Genomic DNA, 20,984 nt, shown 5'->3' with positions numbered 1-20,984 from the left:
CTCGTCTCCTGGCAGGAAAAAGAGGCCCGAAAGCAAGAGGCATTCGTCTGAAGCCACGTGGAAGCCGGGTCCTGGCAGGTCCGGGAAGCAGGGCTCTCTGTTCCCCTGTTTATTTCCTGTTCCCAGGCAGAAAGTGAGAGGGGTTTGCACAGGCCGTCAGTCTCCTTGCACAGGCCGCAGCACGCCCTGACGGGCAGCATGAGCACCAGAGGCGCCTTCTCGTGGACCCAGAGGCGCCTTCTCCTGGACCCAGAGGCCAGCTGTCCAAGACCACGGTGTCATCTGGGGGAGCTCGCTTTGGCTGGTGGATGGCTGACCTCCATGGTCTTCCCGCGTGGAGGGGAGTGCATCAGTGTCCCTTCCCCTTCTTACAGGGGCACCGGGCCTACTGGGTCAGGGCACCCCATGACCTCATTCAGCCTGATTTCTCCCTGAAGCCTGCGTCTCTGAGTGTAGTCACCCTGGGAGTTAGGACGTCATCCTGTGGCTCTGGGGCCATTCAGTGAGTGGCAGAATCAGATGGAACTAGTCCAAGAAAAGCTCCCGGGCATCTGGCATGCCGCAGGGCTGGGTGGGGGCAGGAGAGGAGGCTGGGCTCCCCGGGGAACCGCTGGTCCAGGTGCTGACGGCCTCGAGCGCCGGAGCTAGCCCACGCATCCCCTGGAGGGGTTGTCAGGTCCAACCAGGTGAGGACCCAGGAGCCTGTGTGGCCGTGGAGAGGGCGGGGTGGGGGGTCCAAGGCTGGCACTGGGCCCTGCGCCCACCACCCCTCAGCTCACGCCCCAGACGTCTGCAGTGAGACCGCGCCTGCCAGTCCCCAGAGCGCGGGAGGCACAGAGGAGGCCCCTGGTTTGCCCAAGTTCACTGCTGCACAGAGGGGTGATTTGCCCCGGGACTTCCCGACCTGGCCCGGAGCTCCTCCTCCCAGGGTCCCTGCCGCAGTTGGGGGTGGACTCTCCGGATCCCCCGGCCAGAGGCCCCTGGCCGCCCACAGTGGCTGTTCCAGGCCGGCACTGGAGCCCTGGACTCAGTTACCCTTTGTCGGCCAAGTCATCCCAGCGGAGGCAAGAAAGCAGCAGAGCCTCGCCTCAGGCCGGGGCCAGGCCACCGGGAGGTGAAAGGTCATGCTAGGGTGGCCGCCCAGCCACCGGCAGCTTCTGAATGAGATCAGACGTGGAGAGACTCCGGGCGACCTGGCCGGCACTCGGCCATCACCCCGAGGGAGGTCCCTGTTGAGAAACGCAAGTGGGGAGACAGGCAGGTCACCTGGTTCCGGCACACAGCTGCCCTTCCCCACGCCCCAGCGCCTGTTCCTGGCTGCAAAATGGAATCTCAGGAGCTGGATGAGCCCACCCCTGGAGGAGGCACACACAGCAGGCGCTCGATAAACGTCGCTAGCTCTCAGCTCGGTGCCTCCAAGGCCTCTGGATTCTGGTGCTCAGAAGCTCTGAGACCCCGTGGGAGAGGACTCTCACCCCGCCCCAGCTCCCAGCTGGACAGAGCCCCCAGAACGGAGGCTTTCAAGTGGGACCCTTTAGTCTTTGTGCTCCTAGAAAACTCCCAGTGAGTATGAGGCCAGGAGGGGAGCCAGGGCGGCCGTGGCCTGGGAGAGCCCTGCCGTAGGAACCCCCCACAGCCACCAGGGCACACCCCACAGGGACGCCCTGGGCACAGGAGTCTGCGGGCCCCACGGCATTTCTGACCACTGTTTCCCCCACAGCTTAAAGCCCTGGAATGGCAACTCCATGAAGGCAGGGCTGCGTCCTGTCTAGGCTAGGTCGCCTCACCTATGGCCCTGCCTGACCCTGGCAAGGTTATGGTAGCTGCTGGATGGGTGGGCGTGTGGGTGGGTGGGTGTGTGGATGGGTGGGTGGGTGTGTGGATGGGTGGGTGGGTGGGTGGGTGTGTGGATGGGTGGGTGGGTGGGTGGATAGATGGATGGATAGGTGGGTGGGTGGGTGGATGGATGGATGGGGTGGTGGGTGGGTAGGTGGATGGACACAGGCTAGAGGGATAGAGGTGAAGCGCTTGGCAGCCAACAATGAAAAAGGAGGGCCCACTGATGGGCTTAGTTCAGGAAGCCAAGCAAACAAAGGTTACATACATTGTGACTTCATTTACATAAAACCATAAGAAACACCAGCCAACCAACCTGAAGTGACAGGAAGTGGAGCTGGGGTGCTGGGGAGGTGCTGGGGGCAGGTTACCAAGGGCACAGGGAAGCTGTGGGGCAACAAACGCGTCCACTGCCCTGCTTTTAGTGATGGTGTGTGCTTAAGTCAGGATTTACCAAAACATGACTTCAAGTATGTATACTCAGCTATCTGAGTAATGTCAATTTCGCCTCAATCACGCTGTTTTAAACGAGAAAGAAAATGTGGCATCAGGGTGGTAGGATGCGCAAAAGAAAAAGATTGAACTGGATTCTTTCCTTGTGCTTGATACCAGAAGCAAACTGGAACGGTTCAGAGACACAGAACCAAACACGCGAAACCGCCGCGCAGGGGAGCGCCCGGCTGGCAGCTCCGCTCCGTCCCAGCCGAGGTTCTCGTCTGACCCCCCAGGTCACGTTCACCCGCCAGCGGGACCAGGTGGCCGGAACCTCTGTGCTGTCTTTGCCACGTCCTGCGATTCCATCGCTGCTTCACAATGAAAAGTCTTTTGAATAAGCAAACAATCCAAAAGGCCTGCAAGAAAATGTGGGCGCGTTTTCCGTATTTTTTTGTTTAAAAAGAACTTTTCTTTGCAGAGAAATTAGAAACTAGATAAATGACAGTGAGAAAATGCCTCCCAACTGTATCATCATGGGTCAAATATCATGGGTCAAAGGTTACCAGCGCAGGCTGTTTAGTGCCCTTTACAGATAGAAAAAGGCTAGCTACCTCCCAACCATATCATGGGCCAGAAGTTACTAGCGCCGATTTTTTAGATAGCTTTTACAAATTTAAAAAAAGGCTAGCTCTATAGAAAATGGGCTAAAGAAATGAAGAGACGGCAGAAAAGGACGTCGTGTGAAAACGTGCTGGAAAACAGCAGGTGGGAAAACCCTAACCAGAGCTGTGGTGTCGTTTGAACGTGAGTATCAGAGACGGATGACTTAGGGGGCATTTGAATCGGCTGGAAAGCTTTCAAGGATGGTCAGACAGCCCAGCAAGTGGGTCCACATTTCAGCTGTAACCTCACGGGATCCAAGGACAGAGGAGGTCTTTGCAGGGAAAATGCAGGTGCAATTTCGGCCGTGCCGTCAGCGTAAGTTAAGCCGCAGACGCTGCAGGAAAAGGGCAACGGCTCATTAATGAGCTGCTCATCCACCCCTTGTTGATGGGTGGCACCGTGCTGGCCCGGCGGGATGGTCCTCTGGGGTCCAGGCCCGATCGGCCTGGACAGACTTGTCTCTCAGGCTTGCGGCCGCAACCCCCTTCTCTCTGACTCTTCTGCCGGGTTTAGGCGCGGGGCCAGTGTGACGGGAGGGTCCAGGGGGCGGCCGGGTCTCAGCGGGGATACCGGCTGCAGGCCCCTCGGCCGTCCCGTCTTCCCTCCTCCCTGTCACCATCTTTCTGGGTCTGTGTCCGCTGCTGGGTTTTGGTCCCTGCGGCCAGAGTCCTCCGGGCCCCTGGCAGGGGCGGGGTGCACCTACCGTGCACCCTCCCGCAGGGCCCTGCAGGGAGCCGGCCGGGCCATGCGGCCTCCCGCCAAGTGTCAGCAGGAAGCATGACTTCCTCCCACCCCCCCAACCAGGAGCTGCCAGCGCTCGCCAGTGCCAGCTGCCAGCCTGCCCGGGCCGCAGGCAAGCTGCGTGTGAACAGGAGTTTTCTGGGCCGCAACCCCGAAGGGGCAGAATGGATTTTCAAAGCAAGCTGAGGGGTGAGGCCTGACCCCGCGCCCCTCCTGGGAAGCTGTCCCGGGTGCCGGGACGGATGAGGCAGTGAGCGAGTGCGTGGATGAGCCAGGGTGTGCTTCTGACCTCGGGGGCCCTGCCTGCCGGCACTGTTTGCGGGCCCCTGAGGAAGGGTACCCCTGCCCCGTTCAAGAGGGCACTGAGCATGGGCCCAGAGGCCGGGGCCCAGGCTCCCCGGGAGGGTCTCTGCTCCTTTCCCTGTTGCCTGAGTCTGTCTGCTCCTGCCGGGGACCCTCTGCCCCCTCAGCCCCCAGCTGGGCTGTGCTGCTGCTGCAGGGGTGAGCGGGGCCCCAGGGGGTGCTCTGCCCTGCCCACCGGGAGACACCGGGGCGTCAGTGCTGGGGCAGCGCAGGGACGCCTCACCCAGAGTGTGCGGAGCCGTCAGGGCCGGGGCTCCTGGGCTTTGGGGCCAGGATGACCTGCTCACGTGGGGGCGTCGCTTAGCCCCCTTCCTTCCGGACTGAAGGACTGGCCAGCCTCCCTGGGAAAGACAAAGGCGTTTGGTCATTTCCCTGAAGGCGCGCATCCAGCGGCCCCGTCCTAAATAAACACATCTTGCCCAGCATGCTGACATTTCCAGACGCGCACTGAGCCGCACGCAGCCGGGGCGCTCTCGGGAGGGGAGCGCTGTGCCCGCCCGCAGGTGACTGTCCTGGGGTCACCCGGCAGGGCACCTGGGGTCCCACCCGCGGCCTCACCCTGCCCCACCCCGCAGAGCCCCTATAATTTGGAGTGACATCACCCCTGTCTTAGCCGAGTCCGATGAAAAGTCCCGTTCACAGGAGAAGGGTAAAGTTTGTGGCGATCCCAAAATAGCCCCAAAGAGCTGCCTGCCACCCCAGGAATGCCCGGAAACCACGCCTGGCTGAGGACAGAGGTCACCCAGCTCCCAGGCCTTTGAAGCTCGAGGGAACTTGAAGAAGCTTCCAGAAGCACAGCAGGGTCACGGCTCCTCCCCTGCCTGGTCCACGGGAGCTGCGGAGAGGCGTCTGCATGGGGGCGAAGGAAGGAGGAGCTCAGGAGCTGGCAGGATGAGGGTCGGCTCTCCAGGGCCTCGGGGGCTCTGGCCCCACCAGCCTCATGCCCCATGGCCCCTGGAACGCGAGGGGCTGGATGCCAGCTGTGGGGGGCAGCCCCAGGACACTTGCCAATCGTCATGCTGGCGCCACTGGGTGACCCCCGAGCTGAGCGCAGAACCCCTTGGGGAGGGCTGGGAGGCCGCCCACTCAGCCAGAGTGAAGGGAAGGCCTCGGGGCGTGGCCGGTGGCAGAGGGCCAGCAGGGGGGCGCAGGCATACCCAGCGCTCGCCCGTGTGGCCACGGGCAAGCCACTCACAGCTTCCTGCCTCAGTTTCTGCACCTGTGAAACGGGGCCCTTCTGAAAGGCTGGAGGTCTGTGAGGCCAGGATCGCCTCCCAAGAGCGTGGTCACAGCTGCTGGCCTCCGCCCACCGCCCAGCCGCTCCCTTTCCCTCCCACAGACAGGGCTGGTCCCCTGCTGACCCCAGGGGACACGCACAGGTAATGCTGCCTTCAGGAGGGAGGCCCCGGGTCCCTGTGCACACGGGGATGGGGAGGCCTCGGAAATGCAGGGTGGTGCCCCAGGCGCTGCCCTCTCTCCGTGGGCCGGCAGCTGCTGCCCATTTCCTTTCCAAGCGGGCTTTTTCTGAGGCTTTGGAACGTTCCAGAGAGGGGGAGTGGCCTGGCCCTCTGTCCCCGGGGCAGCTGTGTTTGGGCCTGGGGTCTCAGGAAGGTTGGCCTCAACCAGTCCAGGGGGTCACAGGGCAACCCCTCTCCGTGACGCGCCAGGCGGTTGTGCAGGGGATGGAGGAAGTGCCCGGGGTGGCTGCTCCCCAGAAGGGAGCCCCGGGAACAGGTCCCACCACATCCACCGCGGGTGGGCAACGGGCTCTGCAGGGCCTCACGCGCACAGAACGGCCATGGGCTCTCGGGGGCACCACGCCCTCCTGGAGGAGGTGCAGCGGCTAGGTCACGTCCCAGACGCTCTGAGGCCACAGCCGCCCTGCCTGTGTCCCCCAAACCCCCATCAGCGTCCAGCAGAGCTGTGCAGACGGGCCACAGACACTCGGAGCAGCGCCGAGGGCGGGGAGGCCCTGCTTTAGTTCCAGCAGACCTGCGTGTGTCGTGTCCAGAGACAGTGTGTGTTTGCTGAGCGCCCACTGCAGACTGCTGTGTGTCCTAGTCCATCAACGCTCCCGTCAGACCCTGCAGATAAAGAGACTGCAGGGAGGTCAGCGTTGCTCGCAAGGTCCCGTGACTGGTGAGGGAGGGCCAGCACCTGAGTCAGTCTCCACACCAGACCCCGGCGATTTAAGTGAAAGCCGCTCAGTCGCGTTTGACTCTTGGCGACCCTGTGGGCTATACGGTCCCTGGAGTTCTCCAGCCAGAGTACCGGAGTGGGTAGCCTTTCCCTTCTCCCGGGGTTCTTCCCAACCCAGGGACTGAACGCGGGTATCCCACATTGCAGGCAGACTCTTTACCGGCCGAGCCACCAGGGACGCCCCCAGTAGTTCAAGTGGCCCTTTGGCTTCAGGGTCCCTGCTGTCTCTCTGCTGCGCTGGTTTCCGAGGCCATGACCCAGGCTGTGCATTGCCTTCGTCCCCACCGTCCTGGCAGGTGTGTCTCACGGCCTGACGCGGACGGCTGTCCCTGGGGTGAGGCGAGCTCATCCCACGGCTCCGGCCCCGGAGGCAAGCTGTCCTCCAGCTACTCTGCGAAGAGGAAAAGGGGGGGGACCGCGAGTTCCCTGCCCGAGTGGACCCCCCAGCAGCGGGGCCCCGCCCTCGTGCACCAGGTCAGCAGCCCTGAACGTCGCCCCCGCCCCCGTCCGCTGGGTCAGCAGCCCTGAACATCGCCCCCACCCCCTGAGCCCCTGAAGGCAGACCCTGGACCGGGCAGCCCCCCCAGCAGCAGGCGAGCGGGTCTGAGTCGGGTTGGGAGCCTGGCTTTGCATCACCTGCAGACCCTTGGGTCTGAACTAACTGCCGGGCCACACGAACTCCCAGGGACACGGCAGGGACCCCTGGCCCCCGGGGGGCTGGGCCAGGAGTTGCTACGGCTTCCGTCCACCCAGACCACAGCCGGCCTCTCCCAGCAGCTTCCAGGCAGTGGGGCCATGCCTCAGAGCGGCGGTGAAGGGGTGCCCAGGGCCTCGGGGTGCCGCCCACTGGGGCCACAGCAGGATGCCCAGGGCAGCCCTTCCCCCTGGCCCCCGGCCAAGGGCTCTGTTGGTCACAGACTCACAATGCCCCCTGAAATGGGAATTCAGGTATGGGCTCCCCCAGGGGGGCGTGAGCTCCAGGACACGCCCCGAGCGGGTCCTAACCCCGGACCACAGCTACCCGCGATCAGCCGCCCCAGCTCTGGCTTCCGTACCCATAAAGCAGGGATAACCTTCCTGCTAACGCGGAGCAAGGCTGGCGGCGTCTCCAGAAAGTGCCTCCTGGGCAGGGAGCCCCAGCCTGGGACCCGCTGGGCTCCAGGACCAGGGGACAGGGCAGAGGGAGCCCCTCCTGAGCCTCAGACACCCCCGCTCTGGGAGGGTGGGGGGCACTGGCAGGGGGCAGGCCGGCCCTGGCAGTTCCCCTTCCTCCAGCTCCCAGGATGGGGCGCTCTGCCCCGCACCCCGCACTGCTGGCCGCCTGCCAGCTCCCCAGCATGCCTGTGGGTGACTCCTGGAGCCCCGCCAGACGCTGTCACACGTCCCGGGGGCCTCGGATGCCTGGGTAGGGGGTGGGGCCCGGAGTCCCTTGGAATCCTGCACAAGATGTCAGGCCTGGGGGCGCAGACAGGGAAGGGGCCGTGCGGATGCCCCCCTGCAGGAGGGTGGGTGGGGGTCCCCACTGGAGAGGCCCAGGGCCGCAGGAGCTCCGTCTCAGTTTCAGCCTTGCGGGCGGAGCACAGTCAGGGTCTTGGACCTGGGTGAAGGGGCGCAGGGCGGCGCCAGCCCTGGGGGCCGCACGCACAGGGGTCCCAGGCCCCCACGCCGGAGGGGCCGCACGAGTCTCCCTCCCACTGGGGATGGGGGCGGGGGCACGGCTGAGAGGGCCCCCGGCTGTGGGCTGCCCCACGGCGGGCGTCCCCAGCCCCGCTCCCCTTGCAGGCCGTCGGGGGCCCCAGTTACGAGTGGCGGCAGCTGCGCTCTATTTATATCAGCGCCGCGCCGTCCACAGGCCGGCTAGGCTGCACCACGATCAGCTTACATCTAAAATAAATGTTTCCTTAGCTCGAATCTGATCTCCGGTGGCAAATTTCGGGAAGCGGCGAGACAGGTCAAGACTCTGAGCAAGGCTTGCCTGCTAGGCCCGGGGCGGAGGCCCGGCCGGAGTGTCCCCAGGCGGGCACCTTGGTGATCCCGAGAGGCCACGCTCCCCCACCCGCCCCTCACGGGGTCCTCACAGGGGTCCTCACAGGGCTCTGGGGGCCCCTCCAGACAGGCGAGGGGAGGGACACACGTAGCCACATGGGGCCCTGAGCCCAGGGGTCAGGCGGTCAGACCCAGTGCCACAAATGCAGCTTTCAGAGACGCTGCCACCTCCTGGTTCGAGGCGGGGCTCTGCATGGGAAGGGTCTTCAGAACCTGGGGGGCAGGAAGGGCGGCCCCCTTACCTGTGGAGGCTGTGGCCAGTGCGCCTGCCCTCCTGGGGCTCGGGAGCCCCCCGTCCGGGACCCACCACCTCCCCCTGGGAGGCAGGCGAGAGCGGGGCTGGGGAGCAGGGGCAGGAGGGTGTGCGGCCCCCTCCCCAGGCCACCCGAGCCCTCGGGCCCCTGTGGGCGAGGACCCAGCGCCAGGCAGGGAGGGCTCAGAGCGGCCGGACTCCCTGCAGAGCCCCAGAGGCTCCGGGGGAAAGCCTTCCGAGATGGCTGCCTCTCCACCACCCCACCCTTCTGGGGAGAAAGCCTTCGTGACGCCTACTGGGAGCCCCCGGGCCGCCCTGGGAGAAAGGGGTACGGGCATCAGCCCCGCCCTGGGGGGTGCCTGGCACACGGGGCCAGAGCGGGACCGACAGCAGGGGCGGGCGCGCCTGGTACACAGAGCTGGAGTCGGTGGACGGGGCGGACCAAGAGCCCCCGCTGATGATTCTGAGGGGCCCGGCCAGCTCAAGCCCAGATGTCAGGGCTCCTGAGAGAGAGGCGGGGACCACCCCCCACCCCCCCGCCGAATCCCACCCTGCCGCCCGCTTCCCTGCCCCTGGAGACCTGAGTCACTTCCACAACAGAATTACATCCAACTCTGGGGGCAAACCAAACCCCCAGCCCACGCGCCCCCTTGCCCGTGACACCCTGAGCAGTGCCCCCAGGAGCGAGGGCGGCTGGGGAGGCTGCTGGGCTGGGCTTGTCCGACTCTCTCAAAGCAGGAATGCTAATTACCTCCCCCACTGGGGCAAAGGAATCCTGAGGGGGGCCCTCCCAGCCTGGAAATCGCAATTGCCGGGGGCGGGGGGCCCTCCTCCTTCTGAGAGGGGTGCCTGCTGGATGTCAGCTGCGGCTCAGAGCTTCACTGGGACCCCCACCCTCAGGTGGGGTGCTGTTCTGCCCACGTGACAAAGGAGGAAACCGAGGCTCCAGGAGCTGGGATAGAGCCTGTGGGTGGTGGAGCAGACACAGGCCTGCTGACTTTGGAGGCCACGTCTGACCATGCCAGGCTGCGCAGACACGGGGGCCTGATGGTGAGAAGGGGGCCACGGCGGCTGCAGGCTGCATCCACGCGGCTCCTGCGGCCCAGGAAAGAGAAGACCCTCCCAGATCCCAGGGCCGTTCACTCAGGCAACTGCAACGGAAGTGCCCACCCCAAGCTCAGCAAACACTGGGTGCCAACTGCATGTTCCACCCAGCGCCCGCGGCATGCGGCAGCCGCAGCCCGGTGGAGGGGACAGAGGAGCGTGCGGGCCGCCCCGGCGCCGGGGAGGGGCCTGGGCTGCGGAGCGGCGGGAGGGAAGCGCAGGGGCACGGCAGCGTGGGTTGGGGGGCTTCAGGGACAGCTGGATCCAGGAACTCGGCCAGAGCTGGGCCCGGAAGGCTGAGCAGTCTTCCCCTGGGGAGGAGCCTCCAGGCGCAGCAGAGGGTGAGTGCGGGCGTGGCACGTGCCAGCATCTGGGGCCCCAGAGGCTGGTGGGGCTGACCGAGCGGAGAGGAAGCGGTCCCTGCCGCCCCACGGCCCCGTCTGCGCCCAGCCCTCCTGCTGGGCAGCCTCTGGCTGGGAACCGGAGGTGGCGAGGGGCGGGCGGGCGCCCACCCCAAGGGGGCCTGAGCTCCTCCGGCCAAGACACCAGGCACTTCCTGACTCTGGGCCCAGATCTCCGGGCAGGGGCGGGCACCGAGGGGGCGGCATTCCAGCTGGCATTCCAACTCCTCCTCCACAATTTGTCCACTTCCTGCCCTGGCTGCAAATTTCAACCATTTCCCTCTCGGGCCACCTCCAGCCTCTGCCGCTGCCTGGCCCTGAGCTGACCCTGGCGGGGGACAGGACAGTCCTTGTCCTGCCAGCTCCAAGCTGAGAACCAGGCTGGCCCTCAGTCAAGCACCCTGCCAGCAGGTCCCGGGATGCTAGGAAGGGCACCGAGCCAGAGCGGGGGTGCGCCTGGGGTCCAAGCCGGGCTGTGTGAGCCCCAGCCCTGCGCCTACCCTCAGGGGCACACACACGGCGCCTACTGTGTGCCTGAGCAGAGCTGGTGCTGGAGACTCTCTAAGATGGGAGGCAGCAGCCACAGGCAGGATGTGGGCAGCACCACGTGCCAAGGGTGAGCGTCTCCCTGTTCACCTTGAAAGCACAGCCTCTCATCCCAGGGAGGGCAGGCTCCGTGGAGAGGGGCCCGCAAGGTGCAGGGGGCCCAGGGTTCAGCACATGGATTCCGGCGCCCCTCACCTCAGCAGATCCTGGCAGAGGTTGGCAGCGCTCCTTCCAGAAAGTTGCCGAGCAACTTGGGCAATGGACAATCGTTTCTTTGCAGGCACCCTCCCCAAGTTCAGAGAAAGTGCCCCTAGGAGACCAGTGTCCCCCAGATGAGGAGGGGGCCTCCCAGTCCCCAAGCAGGGAGTGTCCCGCCCTGGACTCGGGCTCTGCCAGAGGCCCCACACAAGCATCCTCCAGGGCACCCTGGCCCCAGGCCCCTCCCGAGGTCCCTGGCTGTGGGAGCCTCAGGCCTGTGGCTGATAGCACCCTGGGGCGTAGGGCTTGTTCAGGAGTCTGCGGGCCTCCCTAGTAAGTGATTTTTGTCAAATGTCTTCTCGGCATAAACCAGCCGGAGTGGCGGCTGCTGCTTGCAGCTACGCGTCAGCACGGGTGCTGGATGGGAAGCTGGGGGAGAGGCCCCCGGCTCCGGGGCCCACAGCCACTCAGTGGACGGCGGCAGCTGCCTGCGTTTCCCACCCAACCCAGAGACCCTTCCCACCAGCTCCCAGCTGACAGCCCCCGGGGGTCCCTGCCAGGAATGACCCTTTCCTGACAGGCTGGTCAATGTTTGTTCCCAGAAGCAGGCACCCAGCTGAGGGCCTGGGGTGGGGATGAAAGGCCCCCGCTCCCTGCACATAGTGCAGCACAGAGCAGCGAGGCCTAGAGCTTCCTGGAGGCGGGAGCTTGGGGACCACGAGGACCCCGCATGCAGCCTCCTCTCCCAACTCAGGCCAAGTCCTGAGCCGGAACTCTGTCCCCGAAGGACCGCGTCCAGAGGCCCCTGGGGACAGCCAGACGTGCCCCATGCAGGGACCACGCCATCGGGTCGGCGCAGGGGCACACACACCTTCCCTGGCGTCGGCCGTACTCTGGAGTTTGCACCATGGGCCCACAGGAGACATCTGGGGGTGTGAACCCCCGACCGCCACAGCGACCACACCCAGGGGGCCGACCTTGCCCAAACTGAGCGCTGTCCTGAGGGCGTGAGGAGGGCTTGCCGAGACACCTGGAGAGGATGGGAGAGTCCAGCCCACCCCTGGCTCTGTGACGGGCTGGCCGGGCAGGGCAGAGGCTGCAGGAAGGGCCCCAGGGTGGATGCGCTGCAGGGAGCCTGGAGGACACGGGACAACGTGGGCCCAGGGCACAGAAGTATGCGAGCATCCGGCCGCGGGCTGGGCGCCCTCCAGCACGAGCTGTGAGCCCAGACAAGCGAGCAAAGGGAATCCTTTCTGAGCTGGGGCCCCAGAGGCCCAGCTGGGATGCCCCGCCGCACGCTCAGTTCCTGGCGTAAGAGTGGAGGGTCCTGCAGTCTCTGCAATGAGTCTTTCCAGTTGGGGGGTTTAATATGTCATGGGAGGCTCCTCCCCACGCCACCCCAACCCCCACCCCAGAATCCTGAGAAAATCCCCTTCCACGGTTTCCCACAAAGCAGGTGCAGGGCAGCTGGAGCGGGGCTTGGGGAGGGTCTGGGGGTGGGCCGGCAGGAGGCCCTCGTGGCTGAGTGCCAGCAGGCAGGCAGGCGGCCCCTGTGCCCTCAGGACCCCGGCTCCAGGGAGGGCATCGGCCCCAGAGGCCCCCACCCCGGAGAGGCCAGACCCAGACCAGACCCAGCGTGCTGAGCCCCGTCCACTCACACGCGGCATGGACATAGGCAGATACTTCAGGCAAATACATGAAGTCGACTTCTGTGTCAGATAAGGTTCTTGGGCCAAATTTGACCCCAAGGTCAGAGCAAACCATGCTAATTTGATGGACCTCCTCCCAACCCACCAGCTTCCCTGGTGGCTCCAGGGAGGGCATCGGCCCCAGAGGCCCCCACCCCGGAGAGGCCAGACCCAGACCAGACCCAGCGTGCTGAGCCCCGTCCACTCACACGCGGCATGGACATAGGCAGATACTTCAGGCAAATACATGAAGTCGACTTCTGTGTCAGATAAGGTTCTTGGGCCAAATTTGACCCCAAGGTCAGAGCAAACCATGCTAATTTGATGGACCTCCTCCCAACCCACCAGCTTCCCTGGTGGCTCAAGAACCTGCCTGCAGTGCAGGAGACTCGGGTTCAATCCCTGGGTCGGAAAGATCCCCTGGAGGAGGGGATGGAAACCCACTCCAGTATTCTTGCCTGGAGAACCCCATGGACAGAAGAGCCTGGCGGGCTACAGTCCATGGGGGCACAGAGAGTCAGACACGACTGAGCAGCTCACACTTTCACTTCCTCCCAACCCAGACAGCCTTCCCTGCCGCCCACCTGCACTGGGAAACTTCAGTTTGGGGGTGCTGGCTGGCCGGGGGTGGGGAGACCAGGAAACGCTCTCCTGAGAAACCACCAGCCTCCCAGCGCTGCGCCCGTCCAGGCCCAGGCTCGGGGGCGTCCCGAGGGGCTCCTGAGACGCTGGCAGGCTGGGTGCGCTGTTCAGCTTGGTCTCTGTGATGGGCAGCCCCCAACACACACACACACACCACATGCACACAGACACACTCACACTCACACACACAGACACACACACACATCACATGCACACACACACACCACACACACATCACACACACAGATGCACACGCCACACACACACACATCACATGCACACAGACACCAGACACACATACCATATGCACTCACCACACACACTCACACACATCACATGCGCACACACACACACATGCCACACACACAGACACACACACCACACACACACAGAGAGATGCACACACCACACACACAAACACACACAAACACGCCACACACAGAGACGCACACAACACACACAAACACACACTCACATGCACACACACACCAGACACACACACACACTCACACAGACACACAGCACACACACACATCACATGCACACACACACACAGATGCACATACCATATGCACTCACCACACACACTCACACACACACGCCACACACACAGATGCACACACCACACACACACATCACATGCACACACACCACACACACAGAGATGCACACACCACACACACACACACCACACACACATCACACACACAGATGCACACACCACACACACACACACCACACACACATCACATGCACACACACATCACACACACAGACGCACACACCACACACACACTAACACACACAAACACGCCACACACAGAGACACACACAACACACACAAACACACACTCACATGCACACACACGCCACACACACAGACACACACACATCACATGCACACACACAGATGCACACACCACATGCACACCACACACACTCACCCACACACATACACACACACACCATACACATACCACAGACACACACACACACTCACACACTGGCTGCTGTGACCGGCCGCTGGTCTGACTCAAGGTGGGAAGGACACGGGGCACAGGGACCGTGTGTAAGGCAGCAGACTGGCCACGCCCAGCCCGCCCCGCCGTCACGCTGACCCGGAGGGCAGCGGCGGCCCTGTGGCAGGTGAGGGCGGGGTCTTCCTGGGGGTTGCTGAGGCCCTGCAGGCAAGAGCGCCTCCAGGGTGGCAGGGTCTGTGCCCTGCCTGTTCTGAGGATCCCCGATGCCAGGCTGCTCCACCCGTGGCACGGCTGGGCAGAGGCGGCCAGCAGACAGGGCTCCACCAAGCACCGTCGGGGCACTCGACTGCCCACAGGCCCCCAGGGGCAAGACCAGGAGGGCCTGCTCTTTCCAGAGCCCCGAGCCCACCGACCATGTTGTGCCACCGGCCCGGCCCCTGCTCCCCGGCACACACACGGCAGGAGAGGGCTGGGGGGCCCAGTCAGTGCTTGGGCGCCGGCCTACCCAGGGCCGCCAGGCTGTGGGCCGGTAGCAAACACGACCCGCCTCTAATAAAACAAATCATCTGAGGCTGGGAAGCCGCAAGAGGAAACAGCTGTGCGCTGCTGGCTGTGAACACGTGTTTCCACGCCCATCCCTCAGCTTGCCCGCTCTGCTCCCGGAATTCTGGACGCTTGGACATTTTCTGACAGCAGAACGCTCTGGGCCATTGAGAGGGGAGTTTCGGAGGCCGAGGCACGCGGGCACACAGAAATCAGAAGGGCAGAGCCCTGCATAGTGGCCGCTGTGTGCCAGCCACAGACTGCGGTCCTCACACGATCTGACCCCAAGTGGCCCTCAGAGCAGCCAGAGGGACAAGGCTTGTGAACGAAAGCGGCAAGGATGCTCATGCTGGCTCTGACGGTCCAAGACCCGGACAAACGCAAACACGCATCAAGGTGACAGATAAACAGATGTCACACAAGGAGCTGCGCCTGACTGGGCCCAGGGCTGGACACTGCCAGGGCCATGTGGAGACGGGACCCCACACGAGCAGGGCTCCGGGGTCCAGCCCACGACATTCGGGAGAGGAGTGTTGACCTATGGTGATGGGAGTCAGAACAGGGTTTCCCTCGGGGGGGATTGGTCCCAGGGGGTTGGGGGCATGGGAAATGCATGTACATGGATCTGTGAGGCAGTCCCGGGCCTGCACGTGTAAGTCAGAGCTGTGCACACAGGTCCTGGATTCCCCGTGTGCAGCTCACACCTCAGGAGAGTGCGGTAAAGGACAAGGACACACTCAAGGGCCCCGCCCCAGCCCACCCCGCACACACCCCGGCCCTAACCCTAACCCTAACCCTGCACAGGACGGGAGGCGGACGCCAGTCTGGAAGAGGGTGTGCTTTGTCTCATCCTGGGGGCTGGGCTGCCGCCTCCGCAGGCCAGTGGGCAAGTGCCTTCATGGCGGGTTGGCCACAGAGACACGCCAGGGCTGAGCCCAGGTGATGCTAGAGTAAAAAGGGGCGAGGCCCAGCAGACCAGCAGGTTCCCCTGGGTTTGATGACACTAAAAAAAAGAGTCTGGAACATCATCACAACCTTTATCCTGTCTCCTCCCGAGCACCACTGCCGTTATCAGCCCACTGCCCCTCCTCCTGGACCAACACCACCTCCATCACCTGCAAGATCGTCACCACCATCACTACCATTGTCATCTCCATCACCTCCAACATCACGACCAGCACCACCATCTCCACACCCATCACCTCCAACGTCACCACCTCCATCACCTCCAACGTCACCACCATCACCTCCAACGTCACCACCTCCATCGCCTCCAACATCACCACCATCACCTCCAACATCACCACCTCCATCGCCTCCAACATCACCACCATCACCTCCAACATCACCACCTCCATCGCCTCCAACATCATCACCTACCTCACCTCCAGCATCACCACCTTCATCACCTCCAGCATCACCACCTTCATCACCTCCAACATCACCACCATCACCTCCAACATCACCACCATCACCTCCAATATCACCACCTCCATCGCCTCCAACATCACCACCTCCATCGCCTCCAACATCACCACCTCCATCGCCTCCAACATCACCACCTCCATCGCCTCCAACATCACCACCTCCATCAACTCCAACATCACCACCATCACCTCCAATATCACCACCTCCATCGCCTCCAACATCACCACCTCCATCACCTCCAATATCACCACCTCCATCGCCTCCAACATCACCACCTCCATCACCTCCAACATCACCACCATCACCTCCAACATCACCACCTCCATCGCCTCCAACATCATCACCTTCCTCACCTCCAGCATCACCACCTTCATCACCTCCAACATCACCACCTTCATCACCTCCAACATCACCACCACCATCACCTCCAACATCACCACCTTCCTCACCTCCAGCATCACCACCTTCATCACCTCCAACATCACCACCTTCATCACCTCCAACATCACCACCACCATCACCTCCAACATCACCACCTTCATCACCTCTAATATCACCACCTCCATCGCCTCCAACATCACCACCTTCATCACCTCCAACATCACCACCATCGCCTCCAACATCACCACCATCACCTCCAACATCACCACCATCACCTCCAACATCACCACCTCCATCAACTCCAACATCACCACCTCCATCGCCTCCAACATCACCACCATCACCTCCAACATCACCACCTCCATCGCCTCCAACATCACCACCATCACCTCCAATATCACCACCTCCATCGCCTCCAACATCACCACCTCCATCAACTCCAACATCACCACCTCCATCAACTCCAACATCACCACCATCACCTCCAATATCACCACCTCCATCGCCTCCAACATCACCACCTCCATCAACTCCAACATCACCACCTCCATCAACTCCAACATCACCACCTCCATCGCCTCCAACATCACCACCATCACCCCCAATATCACCACCTCCATCGCCTCCAACATCACCACCATCACCTCCAACATCACCACCTCCATCAACTCCAACATCACCACCTCCATCAACTCCAACATCACCACCATCGCCTCCAACATCACCACCTCCATCACCTCCAACATCACACCAACACCTTCATTACCACCTCCATCACCTCCAACGTCACCACCAAGACTTCCACCACCACCATAGCCTCCAGAACCACTTCCACCGCCCCATCATCACCACCGATCCCCGCTCTGAGCCCACTTGCTTTATTACTAAGATGCAGGTATATGTCCTAGTATCTGGGTCCCCAGGCAAGCAACAACCCTACATTCCAGCGAGAGTCTTCAGACCCTGACTGACGGCCTTTGCACCTCAGTACTCAGTCCCACAGCCAAGACCCATCCCCAGATGGCGATGCGTCCACCGCAAGTCCGGTGGCGGACTAAAGCTCACTGAGACCCTGTTCTCAAGGCCAGCGTAACCTGCACGTACCTGGATGCCCCTCAGGTTCCCTGATGGACCCAAAGGTGTCACCTGTAAGGAAGTCACATGAAGTATGGAAAGTACCATGGGCCCCTCCAGGCCAGCGTGGCCTTCCCGCTCCCAGGACCCTGGACTTGCGCTTACATGACCCTTGCTGGAAGTCTGAGCTGACGAACCACCCCACCGAAGAATGACTACCACGAATAAAGCGTTTTATTGCCCAGTCAGGACTGCTGGTAGAGTTTATATTTACAGCAGTTCTGTTAACCCTGGGAAGTGAAGGCTCGCTTGGCTCAGGGGCAGCTCGCAAAGCAAAGACAGCAGTTTCATTAAAGCCCTGGGGCTTTGTAAATCCAAGAAGGAAAAGCTGGACGTCGCGAGCCAGCCCGGGCGCTTGGGCATAGCTCTCAAGGAGGCCCTTCTCCGGATGCTCCAGGCCCTGGAGGTTGGGAAGGCCAGCCCTGGGGAGCTCCAACTGGTGGAGAGAAGATGGGATTATGACCCCCACCTGGTACAAGAGCCACAGAACGGTCCCCCAGCCATCCCTGCCCACATGGCCCCTCAGCCAAGTCCAGGGCCCAGGCGGGCCCTCCACGGGCCTGGCCCATGGGGCAGGACTCTTCCTGGACATAAGCAAGCCCCCCAGGCCTGAGGCCAACACAGCAGCACTGGTCCCACATGGCCACTTACATTTAAATACAAGTAAGTGACACTGTAGACACTCGGTCCCTCGGCCACACAGGCCACATTTCAGGAGGCAGCGGACACACACAGCCAGTGGCTGCCTTGCTGGGCTCTGTCCACGTCCATCATGGTGGAAAGTTCTCATGGGCAGAGCTGGGCTTGCGGTGACAGGTCAGGACTGCGTGGGCCCAGAGCTGACGGTCCGGACGCTGCACTGGCTGGTTTCTGCTGGAGGCCCCGAGGGCTTGGCCCAGGCCTCTCCCAGCTCCTAGCAGCACCTTTGAGGCCCCCTGTCACGTGGAGCAGCCCCGACCTGCCATCGTCACGGGGCCCTCCCCTCCGGCCTGCGTCCACGCTTCCCTCTTCTTCAAAGGCATCGGCCGTCGGATTCTGGGCCACCGCACGCCAGGGTGGCCCCGACCTAGCTGATGATGTCCACAAAGTCCTTATTTCCAAATAAGGCTGCAGTCACTGGTCTCACGTGGATGGGGATCCTAGGAAGACAGTCCTCAGCCCAGCACGCCTCTCAGCCCACAGGCCTGCAGCTCCTGCTGCTCCGGGCCCCCGCGCTATTCTATAGACCACCCATCTCTCTCCACCTTGGGCCGTAAGCCCTGGGCCAGCACCTGCCTCGGCACCCTGCAACCCAGAGCCCGGCCCACGGTGAGGGCCCAGCCAACACTTGCCTCAGCAAACGAGTGAGGGAGGGAGGACACAGGGGCCGCAGGGGCCCATCCCAAGTCTCTGGAGGGCCTCGGTCACAGAGCTCACCTCAAGCAAGAAAAGCGCACATTCAGGGAGGTGGCCTGGGTCTGAGGCCTGGCTCTGCTGGGTGTGCCCGTCACCACTCCCCAGCCAGAGCCCCGTGTCCCCATCTCTGCAGGTGGGAGGGGAGGCTCCCATCCAGTCTGACCTGGGGGGCAGGCAAGGGTCACCAAGATGGCCCTGGGCAAGGGACGGGTGGCAGAGGAGGGCTGTCGGGGGCCTCGTCCAGCAGGCCCCCATGGAGCCCCTCTCACGGAGCGTCATGCCCAGCATGGAGGATGCGCCCGCCACCCCTCCAGCTGGGGTCACTGGGGCTGAGAGCGGCGGGGGTGCACGGAGGAGACGACTAACTGCCCAGGATGCTGCCAGCAGGCAGCGCCCGGAGCAGGTGCTGGCGCCCCCGTGGCCCCCCAGGCCAGAGGGAAGGAGGAGAGGGCTGGGGGCGAATCTGTTCTGGCAGCCCCCAGGGGCTCCTGGGCGGCTCGAGTTTCCAAGGAGCATAAACTTCTTACGAGTTAAGAGCACGACTCCGATGACCGAACACATAAAAATAGCTCTGCTTACTCAGTCCCTCCTCAGAGCTCTGTGGGAACGCGCCCGGCGGCCAGAGGGCTGGCCCGAGGGCCCCGTGCTCACCAGGGGCTCCACGTGCTCTCCGGGAAGTGGGGGTCCTCCAGGAGGCTCTCCGTGGGGGGCGGGGGTCCTGCAGCTGGCCTTGGTGACTGGCCTCAGGTCTGGCCACGCTTCTCCAGCCCCTCATTCGTCACTGCCTCTCCTAAAACTGCCTTTTCTCTGCACAAGGAGCAATCTTTTGATCCCCTCTTAATGCTAAGAAGGGAAATTTTAGTACTCAAGTAACCAGTTAGGATGTTTGCCTGCAAGTACAGAGGAACCAACTTGAAATGGCTTTAAAATATATCACGTCATATGACAGGAAGTTCAAGTTAGTGTGCAGAGGTTGCGTGACGTCACAGGACTTGGGGTCCCTCCTCTCGGCTCTGCCATCCTCACTTGGCCTCACTCCTCAGACTTGGTTCTCCTGGTTGCAAGATGGCTGCCGTAGCTCTGGATATCACAGCCTTATCCACCAGCCTCTAAAGACACACCTGCTCGTGGCCCATTTTTAAAGAGCCAAGAGGATGCTCCCAGGAACCCTCAGCAGCCTTCTCTAAAGTTCTATTGCCAAGATTATTACAGAAAGGTGGCTCTTTTCTTTACGCTAAAGTGAACAATTATTCTTCCTGTAATAAGAAAAAAATTAACTCATTTTTCTAAAGAAACCCTCTTTTCAGTAAAGCACAGTTTCTGGGCTCCAAACTGTGGGCTTGGTCCCTCCAGGGCAACGCCAGGGTGTGCCAGGAAAATCTGGGAGAAGATGGGTTCTCCCCAGGCCGCGCCCAGGGCCTGGCCTGGGCTCACTCTCCTGAGCCCGACTCCGATGTTCTGATCACTGGGCAGCAGCCCGCATGCTCATTCAGGGAACCAGGCCCAGATGACCGCGGCTCCAGCTCCCCAGGCCCCTCCACGGCCCCTCGGCCCAGTGGCAGGCAGGGTCGGGAGGGCGGGGGGCCGTGCGGGCCCACACAGCGTCTGTCTTTCTTCTCAAGCTGCCAGCCCAACACAAACCCTGGGCCTAAGGTCCTGCTAACGCACCACGCCCCACGCCGCTCGCAGCAGGCCACCTGCACAGCGGCTGCTCCCCACAGAAGCGGTTTCCCGGGCTCCCGGGGCAGCAGGAAGGATTTTAAGCCCCATCCTGGCTCCTGCTAGAAGGGACGGGCTGACTCACTGAGGCTGAGAGCCGGGGCCTCGGGGATCTGTGTCCGCGGGTCTGGTCTGCACAGGGGGTCACTCTGCCCCTTGGGGAGCTGGTCTCGGGAGGGGTGGCTGCCTGCCCCCTGCCAGCTGGGGCACTGCCACAGCAAGCACACCCTCCCCTTTGCTCAAACATCTTGCATGATGAGGGAAAGACTGAAGCACTGTTGTTTTTATT

The 20,984-nt window shown here is 62.7% G+C and overlaps 1 protein-coding gene across 1 annotated transcript; it reads right to left on the bottom strand.

The window, feature by feature from the left end:
* Window positions 1-15,769: 15,769 nt before the first annotated feature.
* On the bottom strand, window positions 15,770-17,765 carry LOC138429597 (uncharacterized). Its single transcript, XM_069571289.1, has 2 exons — window positions 15,991-17,765; window positions 15,770-15,945 (listed from the first exon to the last, which is right to left on the bottom strand). The coding sequence occupies exon 1, from the start codon at window positions 17,191-17,193 to the stop codon at window positions 16,015-16,017; it is 1,179 nt and encodes a 392-aa protein (XP_069427390.1). The 5' UTR covers window positions 17,194-17,765; the 3' UTR covers window positions 15,770-15,945; window positions 15,991-16,014.
* Between the last annotated feature and the right edge of the window lie 3,219 nt (window positions 17,766-20,984).

The sequence above is a fragment of the Ovis canadensis genome, chromosome 24 (genome assembly GCF_042477335.2).
Source record: "Ovis canadensis isolate MfBH-ARS-UI-01 breed Bighorn chromosome 24, ARS-UI_OviCan_v2, whole genome shotgun sequence".
Taxonomy (NCBI): Eukaryota; Metazoa; Chordata; class Mammalia; order Artiodactyla; family Bovidae; genus Ovis; species Ovis canadensis.
The sequence above is the reverse complement of the archived record's forward strand: the minus strand, read 5'-3'. Positions and strand labels throughout refer to the sequence as shown.

Bases quoted from the DNA above. Each gene is read 5' to 3' on its own strand.
- LOC138429597 (XM_069571289.1), bottom strand. From the start codon at position 17,193: ATGTTGGAGGTGATGGAGGTGGTGATGTTGGAGGCGATGGTGGTGATG.